At 37.9% G+C, this 21,372-nt stretch overlaps 2 protein-coding genes across 3 annotated transcripts in view; one reads left to right on the top strand and one right to left on the bottom strand.

Moving 5' to 3' along the window:
* trpc7b (transient receptor potential cation channel, subfamily C, member 7b) overlaps positions 1-3,216 on the bottom strand; it is a 54,496-nt gene extending 51,280 nt beyond the window's left edge. For both annotated transcript variants that reach the window (XM_065274847.2, XM_065274848.2), the window contains exon 1: positions 2,915-3,216. The gene's annotated coding sequence lies outside the window, so the exon portion shown is untranslated. The remainder of the gene's footprint in view (positions 1-2,914) is intronic.
* Positions 3,217-9,733: 6,517 nt separating this feature from the next.
* On the top strand, positions 9,734-21,289 carry adad1 (adenosine deaminase domain containing 1 (testis-specific)). Its single transcript, XM_065274845.1, has 15 exons — positions 9,734-9,818; positions 10,076-10,144; positions 10,513-10,635; positions 12,382-12,523; positions 12,850-12,984; positions 13,066-13,242; positions 13,458-13,526; positions 14,500-14,580; positions 14,665-14,790; positions 18,242-18,365; positions 18,490-18,660; positions 19,518-19,750; positions 19,958-20,192; positions 20,427-20,559; positions 20,886-21,289. Exons 4-15 carry the CDS (start codon positions 12,388-12,390, stop codon positions 20,997-20,999), a joined length of 1,734 nt encoding a protein of 577 aa, XP_065130917.1. The 5' UTR covers positions 9,734-9,818; positions 10,076-10,144; positions 10,513-10,635; positions 12,382-12,387; the 3' UTR covers positions 21,000-21,289.
* The last annotated feature ends 83 nt before the right edge of the window (positions 21,290-21,372 follow it).

Below are 21,372 nucleotides of genomic sequence, written 5' to 3'. Positions count from 1 at the left end.
GCTCATTTTGTAAGGTCTTTATACACCACTGAAAACATAGTTATCTATATCATATTGCATTTTAGTCAAAGTATCCTTCTAAAATGTACACACTGCACCTTTAAAGCTAACCATAGTTGTAGTTAATATGCACAGTTTAAAGACTTAAGGGGATCGCACACCAGCCGCGCAGCTGAGCGTCGCGCCGCGTCGCGTCTAGGACAACTCGGGGTATTGTAAAGCGGAAGTGTACATTAAATAGCGTGAGCTTCGTCAGATAACGTCTACTTAAAAATGCAAAATATACGTTAGCAGCCAATGTTAATCGTTGGGACAAATAGGATGTTATTTAATGTTAAACTATGTGAGTGGCGCTGTGTGGCGCGACAGGGATTTGAGCAACTTCCTGAGTCACAGCTGGGCGGTGCGGACAGGCGCCACCTGGCGGCGCCGGTGTGCGTATACTCATAGAAAACAATGTGTTCGATTTTTTTAGAACGGCGTGGCGCTGCACGGCGCTGAGCGGCGCGGCCGGTGTGCGATCCCCTTTAAAAGGGCCACTAACCTGTTTTCAGCAAAATAAAAAGTATTTGGTATCCACAAATGTCTGTAAAGTTTGAGCTCAAAATACACCACATATATTTCATTATATGACAGAGATAGCTTGTGTTTAAACAGGTATTATTAATTCATATGTTACAATATATTATGTGAGCCTGTCTGTGAAATCCAGGCTAAAGTCTCATAATCTAATCAGGTGAGAGGCATCAAAGTTTGATTTCAATCTTTGGCATGACCCAGTCAATATTAAAGATATCAAGGTTATATGTTCTTTACATTGCAGGATGATTTTAATTAGCAAACAATAAATTACAATAAAATATTTAGCTGGATTCAAATCTGCATAATGCATATTAAAGATAATACATGTAAATAATAAGTATGAATTTATGCATAAATGTGCTGTCAGAGAAAATACCTGAAAAACAGGAAAAAAGTGCTAAGATTTCTATTAAAGGAGAGTAGTGAGTCATATCTTGACATCAGCATATTTGCTGACATGGTCTAGTAAGCAACATCCCAGCAACCAATCAGAAACCTCAAGCAACCACTTAGTACACTGTAACAATCACCTGAACACCTTAGCAACCCACAGCAAAACCATGGCAACCACACGGTCACAGCTTCCAAGCATCATACTGTAGTTTTAAGTTTCTTTGTAGCAGACAGACGGACACCTGTTACCTGACACTGTGTGCTCACAGACAAATACAAGAATAATTTTATATAAAGAAAAGATCACAGGAGATACACAGCGTTCTGAAACATCAAACACAGAAAGGAACATGAAAGTGTCACCCAGATCTTAATATCTATTGTAGTTACATGTGCACAGACTGCATGTGTTTGCATATGTTTTGAAATATTTGCTGTAGAGAAACACTAGCCCACTAATGGCTACTGGTGGAAATAAGTGCAGACTTTGTAATCGGAATTGAAGTTCATCTTCAAACAACAATTTATACTTCTGCTAATTCTGACATGCCTTATCGTTCAATGTTTTTTCAGCAGGCAGACATGTTTCATAGTCATTGGTGGAGCAGATGCCAATATCTAAATCTTCAAACTGCAGTGTAATGTTCTGTAAACCTCACAGAGCTTTAGCAAGTCAAACTGCCAGAGGAACGCATTTTAACACTACAGACTTCATCATTTATTCCTGTGTAATGTGCTTCAGTCTAATCTGACAGCTCAGGTTCATTATAAATGAGTTTATACAGGGAATAAATTATGACGGGATTCATATGGAAAAAAAATGATTTTCTGGATGGACACACACAGAGAATGAATAACTATGCAAACTTCTCTATCCTTTTATCCTACACTACATTCTCTCTCTCTCCTTTCTGAACTATTTTACCCGCATCAGCATGGAAATGGAATTTTTGCTCCTAATCAGCAAGGAGAATAAAAGGACCATCTGGAATTACAATGAAGGAGAGAGAGAGAGAGAGAGAGAGAGAGAGAGAGAGACTCTTTTCTTTCTCTGAAAAAGCACATTAAACTTACACACAAACTTGTTTTGAAACACAAAAGGGCAAAGTGTTTTGTGTTATTGACTTAATGGCAGAGAGGATTTTCTGTCAACATAAGCATCCTAAAAAAATCTATAAAGCAGTTTTTGTCAGGTTATTCGTTTTTGCTTCAGGCCCACATTTTACATAATTTCGTGTTACCTTACACAACCTGATGAGCATCTCTAACATGAAAAAAATAATTACAATCATGTACGGCAGGCTGCGAGATCAATACTTCGTGTTAATCAATGATTAAAGCCTTACCGCGGACTCATGGGTTCTGGAGGGCACGTGGTTAGCGCATGCGCGTCACACTGGAGAGTTTTGGGGGACGCAGCACAAACTATCAAAATCAGCGATGACAACAAAACTTCTCTGTCAGTTTTCAATACTCTATATTTATTTTTAATATTATAGGCTAGATGAGAAACTGATGCACAAACCAAGTAAACACGACTTAAAATACTACAAAAAGACGTAATAATAGAATTATAAAATATTTGCAAGATTATTTAAGCAAATAATTATTCACAAAATATTTATTTTAATATTTATTTATTATAATTAATTATTCAATTAAACTTTGCCATTATTATTTTTTATAAATATACTTCAAAATGCATTTGAAATTAAATAAAGCCCACTAACATAGTAAGTCTAGTATAGTTACGGTGTAAAAAGATTTTAGAAACCAAGTTTACCTAACATGACCCTTTACCTTTAATGAACCTAATCCTGATTCAGTCAAACGTTCACTTTATTCAAAACAGTTTTAATAAAATGAACAGTACATGATCTGCCGAAACGTATATATATGTGACCAATCTATATGCACTCAAAACAGAGGTTTGACTTACGCGTGAGGCAGAGCGCAGTTCTCTAGAAACTCATCCGGGCTGTGCGGATCATGAGCGGGAGAGTGAAGAGATCCGCGGCGCTGTCCGTGGTGCTGAAGACCGCCGCGCACTGGAGACGCGTCGCAGCATCGCCCAAAACGCGCCGGTGTGCCTTTGATCAACTCCTGCGAATCGCGCAGCGACGCTTCTCTGGATCGCCTATCCGGGGGGTGAGGCAGTGGCACAGATGCCCGTCGCACCGGGGATCTCTGAGGGAGATGAGCGGGAGAGGAGGTGGAGGGTGGGGAGGAGTAGGAAGAGGAGACAAGGAGACCCTCGCCTTCGTCACACATCGGGAGATCTCATGCTCCGCAGCTGATAAGAGACATTGTTTTATGAAAGTAAGCAACAAGTGGGAGAAGACAGTTTAACACTGGCATTAACAAATCCGCCAATATACTGTACACACAAACACAGTGCTTGTGTGTCTGGAAGGGGGTTGTCCAGGAATGGTTATCTGACATCACACTGGGTCATTTTCTGTGTCCATTGTGCATTCTAGGAAAATCCACAGGGAACCCCAGAGATTAATTAATCCATCACACACATACACACACAATCACACACATGCACAAAGCCGAACTCACCCATCTGTCCATGCAATCACTCAACTTCCTGCTGAAATCAAGGGCCATGATGTTTTCTCACCTCATTTGTATCTCTGAAAATCCATTCCAGCCAGTTTATCTTTGAAATCAATATTTCACTCCGAGGGCTTTTACTGGGGCATGTGCCAGTATAAATCTCAAGTTTGTTTTTTTACTTGAAAAATTTACTTAGAGACACTACACTTTTTTGAAAATATCATTTTCCAGCTCCCAAGGAGTTAAACATTTAATTTTTACCATTTTGGAATCCATTCATCTTATCTCCGGCACTCCGGGTCTGGCGGTACCACTTTTAGCATAGCTTAGCACAATCCATTGAATCTGATTAGACCATTAGCATTGCGCAAAAAGAAAATAACCAAAGAGTTTCGATATCGTTCCTATTTAAAACTTGACTCTTCTGTAGTTACCTTTTGTACGAAGAGCCATGGAAAATTAAAAGTTGCGATTTTATAGGCAGATATGGCTATGAACTATACTCTCATTCCGGCGTAATAATCAATGACTTTGCTGCCGTAACATGGCTGCAGGAGGCGCAATGATATTACGGTCCACCCGAAAAAAGTCCCCTGCTATTGAAAGTTACCAAGGGGACTATTTTCGTAAAAATCAAATGTTTATCTCAAGGGGAGCTGGAAAATAAGCATTATTTTTTTTTTAAAGCAAGCATCCCTTTAAATTGCCAGTGTCTTCATTTACATTGGAAAACAGCGGCAAAAAAAAAAAAAAAAAAAATGCAACGTAGTAACCCAATTCACGCAGTCACACTTTTCCCAAAAACACAAATCAGAGCGTCTGAATTTCCTTCATGGAGCATGCAGCACTGCACACAGCTGGTTGATAAAGCTGGTGGGTCAGCTGGCCTGACAGCCTGACCAGCTTAAAAAGTGACCAAAACACATCTAGACCAGCTTGCTACACCAGCTAAAACCAACTCACCAACATTTTTTTTTCAGTATGTTAAAGCAGTTATCTGTTATTTGCCAATAACGTTTTGCTGTTTCTCAAAACTACAACCTGCTTTAGCCCTCATAATGGTGATGACTTAATAATTAACTAACAATGCAAATGAAAAGATTTTTTATTTGTTAATATGGCTCACAAAAATGAGAATTATTTCTTAATATTCAAAGGGGCAGTTTCCTCAACTGGGTTTAGATTAATCTAGGACTATAGGCCTTATTTTAGGACTTTTAAGTTTATACCTTACAACAAACATTACTGGTGTTTATCTTGAGACAAAACAATGACACTGATATATGTTAAGATTTGTCAGTGCAAGATGTTTTTTAAATTAAGGCAGCCCAAACATGCACTTAGTCTAAGTCCTGTCCTGGAAACCGCCCCAAAATGTTTAACAATGCTGTACGATGTTTTGATTTCAGTATATTGCACATCTTGACCAGTTTAAATACTTAACAAGCCCTCTGGCCTGTAAAAGGTCACAACAGCGCTGACGAAAATTAGAATTTCAGAGCACGTTTTAAAGAGCCAGCGTCTGCGAAATAAACTATTTACTGTGAAAAGCTTTTGAAAGAGAAGACAACACAGAGAAAGGTTAAAAGAAAGAAGAGTTTGTTTCTCACATATGCAAAATTCAGACCCTGACCTGACCCCCCATCTCTCTCTCTTTCTTTCTCTCACTCTCTCTCTCTGTGTGTGTTTGTCATATGTTCCCTATCATTTCAATCGCTTTCTCACTCTGTGTGTGTTTATGGTGGACAGGCTACATGCATTATGTATAATGGATTGCTCTCTTTTGGTCAGCTCTATTTCGCCCGAGGTCTCCTAAAAGCTTTCACTCCATCTCATGCTGTTTGTATTTACTAAATAAAAAAATAAATCCACATAGTACAAACAACACAAGACAAACTTTCTGTGAAAACTGAATATATTTAAAGGAGCCATGGCATGAAAATCTGACCTTTTCCATGTTTAAGTGCTATGTTTGGGTCCCCAGTGCTTCTATCATCCCAGAAAATGTGAAAAAGAACAACCCTGTAACTTAGTTTTGGTAAACCATTCTCTGCAAGCACGTGAAAAAGTAGGTCATTGAAATTGGGCTCTCCTTGTGATGTCATAAGGAGCTCGTCTTATAATAAAACCGCCCCTTAATCTGCACTATCCAACCACAGCACTGCCATTTAGTGCAGGGAGAAAAAATAATTGACAGCACAATTGAGTTTGTGTTTGCGTTTCATCAGCTCATTAGCATTTTAAAGGACACACCCAAAACGCAATGTCAATTTTAACATGTTATTATAATTATCTATGTAGTATTTTGAGCTAAAACTTCACATGAGTATTCTGGGGACACCAAAGATTTATTTTACATCTTAAAAAATAATTGTGAAATGTCCCCATTGTGACAACTCAAGTTGTTCTAATGTATTGTAATGTATTCATAATGTAAAATAATTCATAGGTGTGCATGAAACCTCTCTAGACATTCATCTATCGGCAACTGAGACATTTAAGTAGAATAACAATATGAATCACAAACCCACTGAACAAAGGTACATGAACATGTACCGTTTAGATACAGGTATGCAAACATTTGTGATCCTGGATCACAAAATCAGTTAGAGAGATCAAGTTCCATGAAGATATTTTGTAAATTTGCAACCGTAAATGTATCACAACTTTATTTTTGTGAGTGGATGCAGTTAAGGATTTCATTTGGACAACTTTAAAGGCGATTTTCTCAATGATTTCATTTTTCGCACCCTCAAATTCCAGATTTTCAAATAGTTGACACTTGGTTTTGAGGTCCGGGGTCACATTTGATCCTAATTTGTACCTTGGAGGTACTAATATGAACTCTTTAGGTGCAAAGGTGTACCACTGCATGAAAATCATAACATCATCTTATTCGTATCTCATAATATTATACTTTGCACTTTATAATACTTTCTTTAAATGTACTGTACATTGTGTTTAAACATTTTAAACTTTATATTGGCTCCACATTCAGCATCATTCACCTGTTAGAAAGTGAATAGGTAGCAGCTACAGCTCAATACAGTCTCTGCAGTCTTCAAATCCATCACCAGAGACCTAGAATAAAATATTATGAAATACAACAAATAAATGATCACAGAAAACAACTCTTAAAGATGAAATACCTGGGGCAGCTGATCAGCACTGGAGCAGCTGTCAATCAAAACCCTCGAGCCCAGCAGAGAGAAATGCAGTGCGTCACTCGGATCAATAAACTATCCAGCCGTTCAGCTCAACCTCCGCTGTGGTTTGAACCCGAAGTAACACTAAACAAACATCAGTACTTCACTGCTGTATTAGATTATTCTGGTCTGGTTCTGTTCAGGGCCATCTGTGGTTTGCACAGGGTCAAGCGAGTTAGCGGTTAAAGATCTGCGATACTGAACCTCGAGGAACTCCTGAAGGACGGACTTCATACTCGTCAAGGTTTTCTGCGTTCTGAATGTAGTTATTCGTGAAGGCGCTCTTCTCTCCGGCCATTACAATTAATCTGGATACAGTATTGAAATGTTGAACACAGTTGTGGCCACTGAAGGTCACGGAGACTCAAAAGAGCCACAGCTGACTTCTGCTACATTTTAAAAGCATTCCTCTCCAAAAGATGCTCTGTCAGACACGTCTGTGATCCGAATGTGACAAAGAGACAGTCCATTGAGCTTGTGGGTGAAAGAAAGACAATTATCCACCCATCAAAAGCATGAAGCTCACAATGGCTCTATTCCAAGAACCTAGAGAGCATTTTCCTAGATAACATTTTAAACCACCATAGGTACACTTCTTACGGAAAGCCATCCATGCACACAAATTCTTCTTTTGGGTAAATTTAAATGCAGCACTGCAGTATCATTTACAGATAATGTTGTTCGCTAATGTTAATGTCTAAATAGTTTAGTGTTCATTAGACCTACTACACACCTTATGTAGTGCTTCACAGTGCCATAAAAGACCCATTTTTGGCCGAATTTTTCTTTGAGGAACCAAAATTAGTTCTTCCGTGGCATCGCTGTGAACAACATTTTAAGCACCACTACTACTGTGCGTTTTTGCTTCAATAGGTCTATTTTAAATAATGTATTTCCTACAACAGATATTTTAGTTTAAAGGAATTACTTGTCTTTAATGAGCTGAACCGGTGGTAGAGGAAGATATCAGAACACAGAAGTGCTGGTGCAAAGTGTATCACCTCATGGGAGACAGACTGTTAAACGTGTCTCTCTGATGGTGAAGGGAAACTCTTCTGCTTGTTTAATTGCTCTCAGCTGCTCATGCATGGACAGAAACAGCTTTTAAGTAAATGATCTCATTCACCCAAACACTCGCTCTTAGCACAGAATGAGCTCTAAAATTTTTAAATGAATAAAAGAGATATTTACACCAGTGTGTGTGTGTATGTGTGCATGTGTCAAAGCAGCAGATATTCTCACCATGGCTTCACAGCAGGTTGAAGCTGTGTTTGGAGCATTGACCTGCTTAAGATTCTGAAATTAGAAAGCATCACTATTAAGAAAAGTAATGTTATAAAAGCACCATGGTGCTAAAATGTTTATAGTTCTCTAAGAAATCAACCTTCACACATTAAACTAGGCGAGTAGAATAAGTAAGAAATAATTGACAACGCGAAGTGGGTGTGCATTATTTTCAAATAATTCAAAAGGACGAAGTCAACTATTCCACTTATACCATGGTTACCACCAGTGTTGGTAACGCATTACAAGTAACGTGCATTACGTAATAATATTACTTTTCAGAAGTAACGAGTAAAGTAACGCATTACTTTATAAATGTACAAATTAATATTTCAGTTACTTTTTAAAAAAGTAATGCGAGTTACTTTTCAGTTTAATTAATTTGATTTAAAAAAAATAATAATGTACTGAATTAAACGTAGTCATGTAGAATAACACACTCTACGTGTGTGCACCTGAGCGGGAACAGTTTGAGTCAAAAATGGAGATGGCAGGCCATTTTTGCGATGGAAGTATGCATTTTTTGAATGCAGAACTTCTCAGTCATAAAAAACACCTGCAAGGCCTGAAAGAGATCATGCCTCATCCAAATAAGAAAAAGTAACTTAAAAGTAACGTAAGTATTACTTTCCATGAAAAGTAACCAAGTAACGCAATTAGTTAATTTTTTGGGGAGTAACTTAATATTGTAATGCATTACTTTTAAAAGTAACTTTCACCAACACTGGTTACAACAAACATTGCTCTGGTGGTTATTTTTAAGACATTTGACAGGTTAGGTGTGCGGTTTACAGAAAATAATCAACACCCATGGAACATTTCTCAGCCAATCAGAATAAAGCATTCAACAGGTCCATGGTATAACAATGCACTGAGGGACATGAATGCACTGAGGGACATTGAGAGATCTGAGACCAGAGGGAGCCAAAGTGTGCACCAGACCTTAAGTTCAATGCCAAACGTCTGGCTAAAGGAGATTAAAAGACTCAAGACATGTCTGATGTCAACATAAGAAAGAAAAGATAAGCAGCATAGTCTGACAATAAAAAAATGACCAATTATACATTTAATGCTTAATGACGACAGAGTACACACACACACACACACACACACACACACACACACACACACACACACACACACACACACACACACACACACACACACACACACACACACACACGTATGCACGCACGCGCACACACAAACGGAAAAGCTGGATGAACATGAAGTCTTAAACTGGAGGATTAATAATTAATTTGTGTTAAATAAGATTTAAAGCTTAATAAACTCTGTCAAGACAGAACTTTTAAAAAAAACTTTAAGAGAAAGAGAGAGAGAGAGAGAGAGAGAGAGAGAGAGAGAGAGAGAGAGAGAGAGAGAGAGAGAGAGAGAGAGAGAGAGAGAGAGAGAGAGACCCTAGCAATAATTTCAAACAAAAAAATGTATCTTTATTTATAAATATATAACAACTGCTGCTGTGTTTTAAGTATTATTTAGTTTATAAGGAATCATTTAAATGAGATTAAAACTTTTTTACAATCGCGTTCTGTAAAAATGGCCCTACTTCGTTTTCTGCAATAAGTCCCGCCTCCATAACTCATATCAGTAATATGATTTGCTTTGCCTTTCTTTAGTCCCGCCTTTCTAACCTACGTCGCTTTATGATTGGTTTTTGTTTTACTCGCTAAAGGTAGGATGTACGGCTGCAGTGCACTCGTTAATCAAGCGCCAAAGCGCAGCCTGAACAAGACGCGATATGCATGATTATGCAGGCAGGCTAACTTACTGGTAAGTTAGTGAGGAAGAAAGCATTCCTATATTAACCGTTTTATGATCAAAATACGGGACACGTTGTTTCACATAAAATGATTCAGGGACAGCGTTTTCCATTGCAATCACATAGAAAAACCTAAGGAGTAAGTTAACGTTAGTGCACACGAGTCTGTCTGTATGCAATTTAAAAGAAACAAAATAAAAATTCGTTTGTGTTTTTTGTGATGGCTGTTGAATAAGTATAATGTTTAATCTTTTTTTTGCTGGAGCAGATTGGGAGGAAATCTGAAGGTCCGGTATTTTACTTGCCCAGTCAGAATTTTCACTGGCATCACAAAAAGGTAAAACAAAAATATTCTATATTTGTTGCTTTTGACATGTGTAACCTTAATAAATATTAAACCAAAGATTAAAATAATAACATTGGTGGGGACATAAAGTGTCAAAATCAAAACTTGTTAAGTTAACAGTAGATTTGGGTTGCAGTCATCCCTCCCTAACGTAACACACGTGGTCCGAAAATTAATTGAACCATCCGCAGAAATATATTTCTTAAATTACACACAACGATTAAGTTACACGATAATTATTCACCACATGATAACAAAACTTTACAGACTTATCGTGCACTCTGCCACGTTGGGAATAACTTCATCCTTACTTCCGTTCTGTTGTTGTGGTTCCGAATCCTGGTGCTGCGGGTCTGCAGAGGGCTTCTTGGGATTTTTCGATTCACCAGCCCACGTGCGACCTAAAAAAGTAGCAGCCCTAGAAGAAGTGACTGCCTCCGGGGCGGGGTTTGTGTTGAACTGCTTTGGGGAAAATCACGCAGGTAGGAATGCTTGTTTGATAAACCGGTGATTAACATTAACGCCACAGATATTACTTACAATACATCGTGATCGATAAATGAGGGTTTGTTATGTTTTATTAATTTGACAGTACTACATTGACTGCTGCCCGACTCTGTTTAAATCGAATCGTAGTTATTTCACCATAAACCTTCAGATGTGCTTTTAGCATTTTATTTAAAATGCATATGCGACTTTGCAAACAAACAAAAGAACTTGAACGCGGATTAAAAATATGCATGGCCACGTGCTGCTCCTTCGTGATAAACTATCAATATTTAAGAAAACTGTCAATCTGAATCGAAACATCAAATTGTTTAATCTAACGTTTTCAATCATTGGGGACGCAATTACATTTTTATGTCTCCCTTATTTAACTAACTCACGAGCCCACGTGAACTTTGTTCATTTTATAATGTATTAATAAGAGCAGGGGTCCACAAACGTTTTGGGGACAGGGAGCCCTAAGGGAGGAAAATTTCCAAGGACCCACTTATAACCGTTATTAAGCACATTTGAAAGAATACATCAGACTGGAAATGGATTTAAAGATAAGTACAACTCGCATCTCTGACCTGAGGGGAGGAAATTAACATAAACAAGCTAGCATCTCCGTTTAAAAACTGAGGCAATGAAAAGAGCCGATTTATACAAATTAAAAGTCATCTAAAACATTACCATAACATCCAGTGTGTAGATCTGGGGCCTGTACCATGAAAATGGTTAAACAAACTCAGGGTTACAGGATTAGTTTCAAGTTGACAAAACCAAGCCAATCTGACCAGGCCTTGTTGGTACAAGCTATTTTCATGGTACCCAAAACCCAGGATTTGCACAAACTAATCCTAAACTTACCTGGCTAACCAACTAAACCGGCTTTATGGTATAGGCCCCTGACGTGTTATGGCACATATTCACAGATCCTGGGATTTATACTGAACAATCTATTAGCTGTTTAAAATTGAAATGCATATTTTATAATATTTATTTATGTTTTAAATATATGGAATATTATTTTTTTTTACATTACAATTCCATATTAATATTTCATATTTTTTATCTTAATATTCTTAAAAATTGTGTTCTTAGAAAGGATGTTCTTGCACTATTATGCTATTTTATTGTTATGTCTAATCAGTGACATAAAAGGGTCTTTACTATCGACTATCCCCATTATTTCTGGAGCAATATAAAAAGTAGCTACCATGACAGGCATAATCCTTATATACCTGTAACTATTGACTCCGATAAGAGTACAGTATTGTGAAATTTCAGAATTAAAGTTTACATTTAAAATTGCCAAGTGTCTTAACCAATGAATAATAAAATGTATGTGTTTACTATTATATTTGACTTTTGAATTATTGTGACACTTAAATCTTTTTTTAGTGAAAACCTGAACCATTTTACCCGCAAAATCATATTCGAACCTGCCCAATCTGGCAACACTGCGTATGATTCCACAAAGAACCTTTAACATTCAAAGAACATTTCTGATTCACAAAAATATATTAAAAAGGTTCTTCAGACTTTTTATTAGTTAGTCCCACAACTATCAGGTATTTTTGCTAAACAAACCTGGTAAAATTCTGGGTGGGCAATATAAGAGCCTCTTTTTGCCCATAAAGTGGATCATGTGACATCACTATAATTAGCACTGCCAACATATACTTGATTTGTCTCTCTAAATGAATTTTACTGTACCTCTATTTGTGTTTCTTTCTCAGGTGAAGATGTTGAGAGGCGTATCCTTCAGAGGTGTTGGCAGGGCGAACAGCCGCATGACAAACATCTCTCCAGCTTCCTCACATAGGAATTCTATCTCTGATTTCAGCGACCTTAACAACAACAAATGTCATCTTGCACAAGGTTTCAATCTCACCACTACACCCAGTTGATCCCTGGAGTCGATTCTTTCATTAATTTTATCGGTTTTGTCTCTAACAGATTATTGCTTTTCTACAGGACATACACAGATGTGTTCGGGCAGGGACCATTTAAAGATGCATTTTCATTTACGAGATGTTGTGAAATAGTATTTTATTTGTGTATTGTCCCAAATTCAGGGTGAAACTATTTTAATGAAAACTACTTATATAGTGCATGCAATACATGGATTTATGGATTATTCACATAAGATTAGGAGTATTTATTTTATAAAATCAAATACATTGAGTCAATGTTGTGTCTTACAGATTCCAAACCGAAAGTTCTCCCCCGTGAAACGATTGCCAGATACAAGCGGGGAGAGACGCATCCAGTGTCAGCATTGTACCAGCTTTCTCAGGTTCTGCCGTTTCAATTGGATCTAAAAGAAACCGTCACCACCGGTAACTGTCGATCTACATCACACATTTTACAAATTGATAAACTTTGTGTATTTGACATCTGTGCACATTTGTTTCGAGCAGCAGGAGTTACTGGGTTTTTCTTTGCGTTCTGTGCCGTGATCGATGGAGTCCAGTATAAGACCGGTATGGGCATCACAAAAAAAGAAGCTAGAGCCAAAGCGGCCGAGCTGGCTCTAGAAGAGCTCATAGCAGTTTTAGAGAATGATGAGACACCTTCAGAGGATTCCTTCAAAATTGGTAAGAAGAATCTAATCATGATGCACAATTGTTTTAAGCTCAACTCAAGAGCATTGCATTAACATGGGATTGCAAGGGTCAGTAAGTAAACTTCTGCATGCATAAACACAATGCATGATTTTGCTGCAGACACAAATAACATGCACATAGTTGCAGTATGTGTTTGTGGATCTTGACTTTACCCTTGGGTCGAACACTTTGTGTGTTTTTCCCAGAGGGAGCTCTGTCCATACGAGACAAAGATCCAGTCATTCCAGAAATCCATTCCAGGAGAGCGGTGTTGGGTAAATATAATTTTATTAATCATTAGAAGAAACTATGGAAAAGATTAATTGAATGCAAAAAAATGATAACGTTCAGGCCAGATATGTTTTTAATCTTTCAACTGTATGCAGTAAAGGCAACAAACTAATGCCAAATAACATTACCCAGGGTTGCCACGGGTCCTTGAAATTCTTGAAAGTTTGTGAATCTGGGAAGTTTTTGAAAATATACATACATAGATACAGGTCTTTGAAAGTGCTTGAATCTATTTTATGCAAGAAGTTTTCTGGGAAAAATCCATATTATTCCCTGTGTAGTGTAGGATAATATCATAAAAATTCTTTTTAAGCAAAAAAATCCATATAATTCCCTGTGTGGTGTAGGATAATCATAAAAATTCTAGAGTTTTTAAGCACACATGCTTAAATGTTTGCTTTAAATGCTTATATCCTCTGTATGCCAATGTTGATTCATACCAAAATGCTTTTTTTCATAGTTGTGTTTGACACATGAAAACGTCTCTGGTTACTTATGTAACTGTTGTCCCGAGAAGGGAACGAGACGCTGCATCTCCCTTGCCATACTTCCTGCATCCCTGTAACGCCGTCTTTGGCAATAGTTTAGATAGCGATATACTTCCTGGTTCCCGCGTCACCCTGTCTTTGTTGTTAAGCCTCACCATTGGTTGAATTTGATATACACATTCAGACGAACTTACCCCTGGAGGCGTCCCCAAAGTGTCACCTCACTGACGCAGTGAGTGCAAAATAGTACCCTGGAAAGGGAATTGTAACAATGTATCTTAAAAGGCAACACGATGTAACCTTGCTCTCACTTGAAATGTGTCCCCACATTTAGTCCTTGAATTTGAGTGTATTGGACTTGGAAAGTCCTTGAAAGGTCCTTGAATTTGAAGTAAACTAAAGTGTGGGAACCCTAATTAATGTTTATTCACCTGAAATCTATTTGACTTTCTTTTATTAAATGCAAAAGGAGAAACAGGGAATTGTTCACAGTTTCTCCCCTTGAGCTCCACGGAGGATAAACCGTCTCATAGGTTTCAAAGACATGTGGGTGAGTAAACAAGTGTGCAGAATTTTCATTTTTGTGTGAACTTTGCTCTTGACTAATAATTTCATTGTGGTTGACTTAACACAGAAAGGAAGAATCCTCTGAAGGATCAGGTACCCATTGCGGTGAGGGAGGTCTTTACCAAGCTAATGGACGGTTACCCAGAATTCTCTGCCTGTGGAAGAACAGTGGCCGCATTTGTCATGCAGTCCCGTAAGTCAACTTCACAGGAAGTCAGACAACAGCCTGGGATTGTGGGATTTCTGTTAAGATGTCGTGTGACATAAAAGATGTTTCTCTATGGCCTCGTACACACTGCAAACTTTCACCTTCAATGGGGGAGTGAATCCCCTTAATGATCATTCAAGACTCACACTAACGTGTGTTTGTACAGAACAGGACTTAGCACTAAAAGGTAATTTGTCATTTAGCGTCTGCTAAATGACAAAACGTAAATGTAAAATGTGAAGTGACAACCAAATTTACATCCAGTGTGTACAAGGCCTTTAATCCTTACCTTACAGTATCTGCATTGTCTGCATTATAATCAAATTCGATTAACAAGGAAGGAAGTTGGATTTTGAATGACAGTTCTCTGTTTGGGTGAATCTCACGAAAACTTGGTTTTAAAAATGTCAAGCATGAAAATATAAAAATTTCTTAAATTTACTTTTTTTCCCACCAGACATTGAAAAACAAAGTCTGGAGTAAATGGGAACATTAATTTAAACACTTTTACTTATCATTTAACACTTTTTGTAACATAATTTAAAAAATTAGTCCTAAAAAATCTCATTACCGCAACAGTCAGAAAACATCAACACTGACATATTTTCAAAATGACATGACAAACCTGAAAGAACATAATTTGGAGATTCTGCACATGCATTTAAAATCAAAGTATTATGCTTCTATTAATTAAATTAACATTTAATAAGCATCTGTTGCGGTAATCATACCTGCAAACTAGTCGCTTTTCGGCGAAAATCGCCGTTTTGAATTGAAAAAGGTCATCCACGTGAATCATGTAGATCCGAAGAGTTTTTGTTTTTTTTTGGGGGGGGGGGGTCTAAACTTCCCATAAACGGGAGTTTCAAAAACCTACTGCGGTCTGTTTCACAAAAACAATAAAAGCTCTTTGGTCATCACGTGAGGTCATCACAGTGTGGTTAAGGTTAGGATAGCCGATTGGTCAATGGATGGGAGCTGAACAAATGGGGTTACGTGAAGGGCGGGTCTTTGCGTTGCCAGCAGCTTCTATTAAAAGGCTGCATCAGCTTTCCCGCGGATTAAACTTTTCACGCTACCGCTACTGACACTGACGTTTGTTTTGAGGTTAGTTTTGAGGCACTTTGAGGCACTTTTGCTTGTCCGATTGCTGCAGGTTTTTGAAAATATAAGCCATTCTTGCTGCTCATAAAGGGTTTAAACATTGACATGCGCTCTTTTATATGTCAATGGCATTAATTAGGCATCGTTTAAAGGTGGAAATCTTACTGTTCAGATGCATACTAGTTCAAGATAATTTGCGATTTATAGATTTCACATCTGAAAGAAAGGGGTAACGTTAAGCGCGTTTTCTGTGCGTGCGTTTGTTCTGTGAATCACACGCAGAGGTGTAAAGTACTTAAGTAAATGTACTTTGTTACTGTACTTAAGGTTTTTTTTGGCTACTTTGTACTTTGTACTGAGTATCAAAAATATAAGCAACTTTTACTCTCTACTCAATTACATTTTTGATTGGGTATTTGTACTCTTTACTCCACTACATTTGAAATGACACTTAACGTTACTCGCTACATTGTTTATTCGTCAAATAAAAACGAGACGAAAGTGTCAGAGCGTGAAGATGGATAGAATCTGTGGTCGCGAGGTACGCACAAACACACAACTGAGGGACTTCATCTGGCGCCACGCAGGGCAATCCTATGATATCAAAATACTGCGAGAGCGAATCAAATACATATGGAGAAGTCTGGTCTCGCGGTACTTTGATGTCAAATGCTGAATGGCTTGCGTTGAGCCACCGTAGCGGGACATCTGCGTGCTGCGTATGCCATAAACTGTAGAGAAAAGTTCGCGTCTGGTCTGAGAGAAGAGATAAAGAGCAAACATATGGATGCATATCACATTTGCTTCTGTCAAGGGACCCTTTGTTAAACATGTGATGCTACAATCAAAACTAAAGTGATGAGCGATTGCAGGAGGGCCATCCCGCACCTCAAAGGCAAGCACAAATGTTTACTCTGATGCTACTTTATCAGCTAACCTGAGCTGGTTGATATAACTTACTTTATAAGCCAAAATAAACCAGCGATGTCCTGTACTGATTGCCTGAGTAACTTAAGTACATTATAAGATTGATAATAAGTGTACAATTTCACTGTCCTCACATTAAATCAAGTATGCTGTAATGTATTTACTGTTAAGAGGGATGCATGACTGAAGAAATGTAGTGCACTTAATGTGAGATAGTGGTGTTACGTCTACTACATGTGTTTTCAATTAATCTTTCAAATGAACAACTTCACGTTTTTAATATGCAAATTTCTGTTACTGTATATTAACTGTAACAACCTACTGGACTCTATACTGGAATTTTTGATATATTTAGATTATAACTTTTTTAGGATTGGCCTAAATGTAAGAATATTTGGTAACACTTTACAATAAGGTTGATTAGTTAACATTAGTTAATGTATTAACTAACTTGAACAAACCACGAGCAATACATTTGTTACAGTATTTATTCATCTTTGTTAATGTTACTTAATACAAATTTAAGCTTTAATTGTTTGTTCATGTTAGTTCAGAGTGCATTAACTAATGTTAACAAGATTTTAATAAAGTATTAGTAATTGTTGAAATTAACATTAACAAAGATTAATAAATGCTGTATTAATGCAGTTCATTATTAGTTCATGTTAACTAATGTAGCTAACTAATGTTAACTAATGAACCTTATTGTAAACTGTTACCATATTTATATAACAATAGTAAGGGGGGGGGTGCGGGCGCGTATACAATGTGTCACCTTTTTCAGCCCTTCTGAGTTTGCAGGTATGGGTAATGATAATCAAAATGTCGTGTAAGCATTCTGACAAGACAATATTTCAAATTAACTGTAAAAAAATGATCTTACCTGGTAGCCATCTTGAAGTAACTAGTCCATATGCTTGGTCACTCAAAATCAAACTTTATAAAAATTCTGTATGTGTGCTTAAACTGTTCTCAAAAAGTGTTGCGGAGGATGAGAACATCAGGCATGGACACATCATTTTCCTAATTTTTCTTCATTATTATTATACATGAATATTCAGTAAATATTTTTCCTGTCATCTAAAGTAGTCTAGCAAAACATCCATTTTTTTTTTTCTAAATATTTTTGTGTTAATTTGATTAAATTACAACATAATGCATGTTCAAACACAGCCGGACACATTGCGGTAATGAGAATTTTAGCAGAAAATGAGATAAAATTGACAAATTATAAATTCTTATGTTGAAATCACACATTGTGCAAGGTAGAACACAGTATTGTGTTAATTCTGATGCTTTTTAATATTACTCTATTACACATTTTATAGCTAAAATCATTAGTGCCGTGGTGTTTCAATGGTTTCGTGAGAATCACCCGTTTATTCAATGCGTGTTGTGTCTGAAGCCACAGGATGCGAGGTTATTGCTCTTGGGACGGGCAGTTCAAATACAAGCGCAAGTCCAGCACCCACAGGACGAATTCTGCACGATTCCCATGCGGTGGTAATTGCTCGGAGATCATTGATGAGGTAAACCGTTGATCCGCTCATTGATGTCCAACAACAAACATTTGTAATGGATGCAATAATCTTGCCTCATCTAAATATTGGTCCACTGCTAATTTTAAATACTTTTTTTTATTATTTGCTGTAGGTTTCTGTATAAGAATCTGTTGCTGTTCTACAGCAAGAATCCCTCTCAGGTGGAGGAGTCGATTTTCCAGCAGGACCAAGTCACTAAACTCCTGTGCTTTAAAGATGATCTCACTCTTCACCTGTACCTGAGCCACCTGCCCAGAGGAGCTGCGCAGATCCCATCTCAACTGTACGCACACACACACACAAAATTGTCCAATTATGAGAACAGTGCTCTTGTGTAACCACACATTAGACATTTTCGACCTTCAGGGTTCCCACAGATCCTTGAAATTCTTGAAAGTTTGTGAATCTGGGGGAAAAATTCAAGGCCCTGGGAAGATTTTAAAAATATATATACATACATAGATACAGGTCATTAAAAGTGCTTGAATCTATTTTATGCAAGAAATTTTCTGGAAAAAATGACTATTTAAGCATACATGCTAAACTGTTTGCTTTAAATGCTTGTATCTTCTGTATGCGAATGTTGATTCATACCAAAATGCTTTTTTGCATAGTTGTGTTTGACACATGAAAACGTCTCTGGTTACGTATGTAACTGTTGTTCCCTGAGAAAGGAATGAGACCCTGTGTCTCCCTTGCCATACTTCCTGCGTCCCTGTAACGCCGTCTTTGGCAATATTTCAGATAGCGATAAACTTCCTGACTCCCGTGTCACCCTGTCTTTGTCGTTAAGCATCACCATTGGTTGAATTTGATATACACATTCAGGCGCATTTACCCCTGGAGGTGTCCCCAAAGTGTCACCGCAGTGACGCAGCGGGAGTTCCCTCGAAAGGGAAATGTAACAACATATCTTAAAAGGTAACACGATGTAACCTCACTTTAAATGTGTCCCTGAATTTGAGGGTATTGGACCTGGAAAGTCCTTGAAAGGTCCTTGAATTTGAAGTTAACTAAAGTGTGGGAACCCTGTGACCTTACTGCAATATCCAGATGTCATGGTGGTTTAAACTAAATAAATTTCATTGCCATTTCTAAATGAATTTAAGCCAAACAATGATTGCGTTTCTTGCTCTTTAGCCGCTTGAATCCGCTGTCGATCTCCGCATGGGAGGTGAACAATCAGATCAGTCTTCATGTTGTGGTGGAGGGGAAGGTCTTCTCACAGTTCTCCAGCTCGTATGAACAGATGTGCTTGCATGTGGTCAGTATGTCTGCCACCGATAAGATCATGCAGTGGCAGGTGTTAGGCTTCCAGGGGGCACTACTGAGCCATTTCATCGAGCCGGTCTACGTAACCAGCATCTTCATCGGTAAGTTGAAATATATCCTATAATGGTTGGACATGTTTACTCCACACCTGCCTGTAACACACGTCAACTGCATGCTGATCACATTAGTTTTCATAAGTTTGTTATAATGGCACTTTTTGTACATGCTTTCCTAGCACATAGCGTTCTGATTTTTGATATGAGATGCACTTGGATAACTGTTAAATGTTTGGTTGATAATGTGTTGAGGTGATGAGAGTGGCAGTGATACGCGTGGCATGGAGATGGCAGTGAATCAGCGTGTAGATGGCATCACCTCAGCACTTCCCATGTATTACTGCGCCCACTGGCCGCACATCAGCCTGGTGACCTCGGCCATTCCCGCAGTAACACAACTCACTCAGAAATCCCTCAGTATTAACTGGAGTCATGGAGATCATTCAATTGAGGTGCTGGATGCTGTGGCAGGCAAGTCCACAGAAAAGTAAGTGCTGGAAATGTCGAGCATCCATGCATTCCTTCGTGCATGCGTCCATTCGTCTATGCATCTCTCCATCCACCTATGAATGCCTATTAGCTTGTCTATAAATGATTGGTTTATCCAACCATAAATCTTTTTACTTGGTATCACATATGGCATTTTGTTTTTATTTTGAAAGCGTAAGCGGTTATTGGAGTGTTTGTTGTATCTGAAGTCTTTTCTGTGTTTTTGTACCAGCTCTCCATATAAGAGCAGTCCAGCTTTGGCCAGTCGGCTTTGTAAAGCAGCCATGTTTAGTCGATTTAAATCGGTATCTAAAGAAGCCCAGAGGGAGGAGCTACTCAACACCGTCACCTACAGAGAGGCAAAGGTAATGCAGTCCTATTATTTAACCCTGACTATCCCACTCAATTCAAACCGATTGTGGTAAAAGATGCCACAACACCTACCGATTGTCATTGCTAAAACCTCACCGTGCACACTTAAACAATGCAATGAATAGCAATGCTTTAATGGTATGCATTTCTCACAGGCCAGAATAGAAAATGCCATAATATCAGTATCCAATTGAGAAAAACAAGTAAAGCTATTACCGATCTGGCAGTGACATAAATGAACGTGCATACAAGTTTATCTGAATCTGTTCGTATCATTTTGCACTATTTAATATGATCTTTGTTTTTATGGCACATGAAGATGATGGCAAAGCCGTACCAGGAAGCGAAAAATATCCTAAAGTCTCACCTGGCCAGGAAGGGCTACGGCCAGTGGGTGGAGAAACCACCGATCAGTGACCATTTCAATATGTGAGGAAGCACTTGCAGACGCTGCAAGCACCTTAGTTATTTATTTGTTTCAATTGTTCGGTGTTGTGAATTACTCGACTGTTCGCTTTGTTTGTTTTGTTTTGTTTGGTTGTATTTACGGCACTTCAGACAACCGAGATATACAAGAGATGTTTTTCTTCCCATAAGTACAAATGAAAAAATACAAAACAGGCTAAATAGAAAATACTAGAAGAACATTAGAAGAAAGAGGAGGGGAAGTTCAGTTTGTTTGTTTGTTCACATAGTAAATGGAAATAAAAGATGTGCATTTTTGATTATGTTGTCGTTGTTTACTGTGGGAATATCAGAAGCTTAAATCTTTGAGTTTATAATAATTGTACCAATCAAAAACAACT

This window comes from Paramisgurnus dabryanus, chromosome 16, assembly GCF_030506205.2.
Source record: "Paramisgurnus dabryanus chromosome 16, PD_genome_1.1, whole genome shotgun sequence".
NCBI classification, from domain to species: domain Eukaryota; kingdom Metazoa; phylum Chordata; class Actinopteri; order Cypriniformes; family Cobitidae; genus Paramisgurnus; species Paramisgurnus dabryanus.
This window is presented reverse-complemented; position numbering and strand designations above follow the sequence as displayed.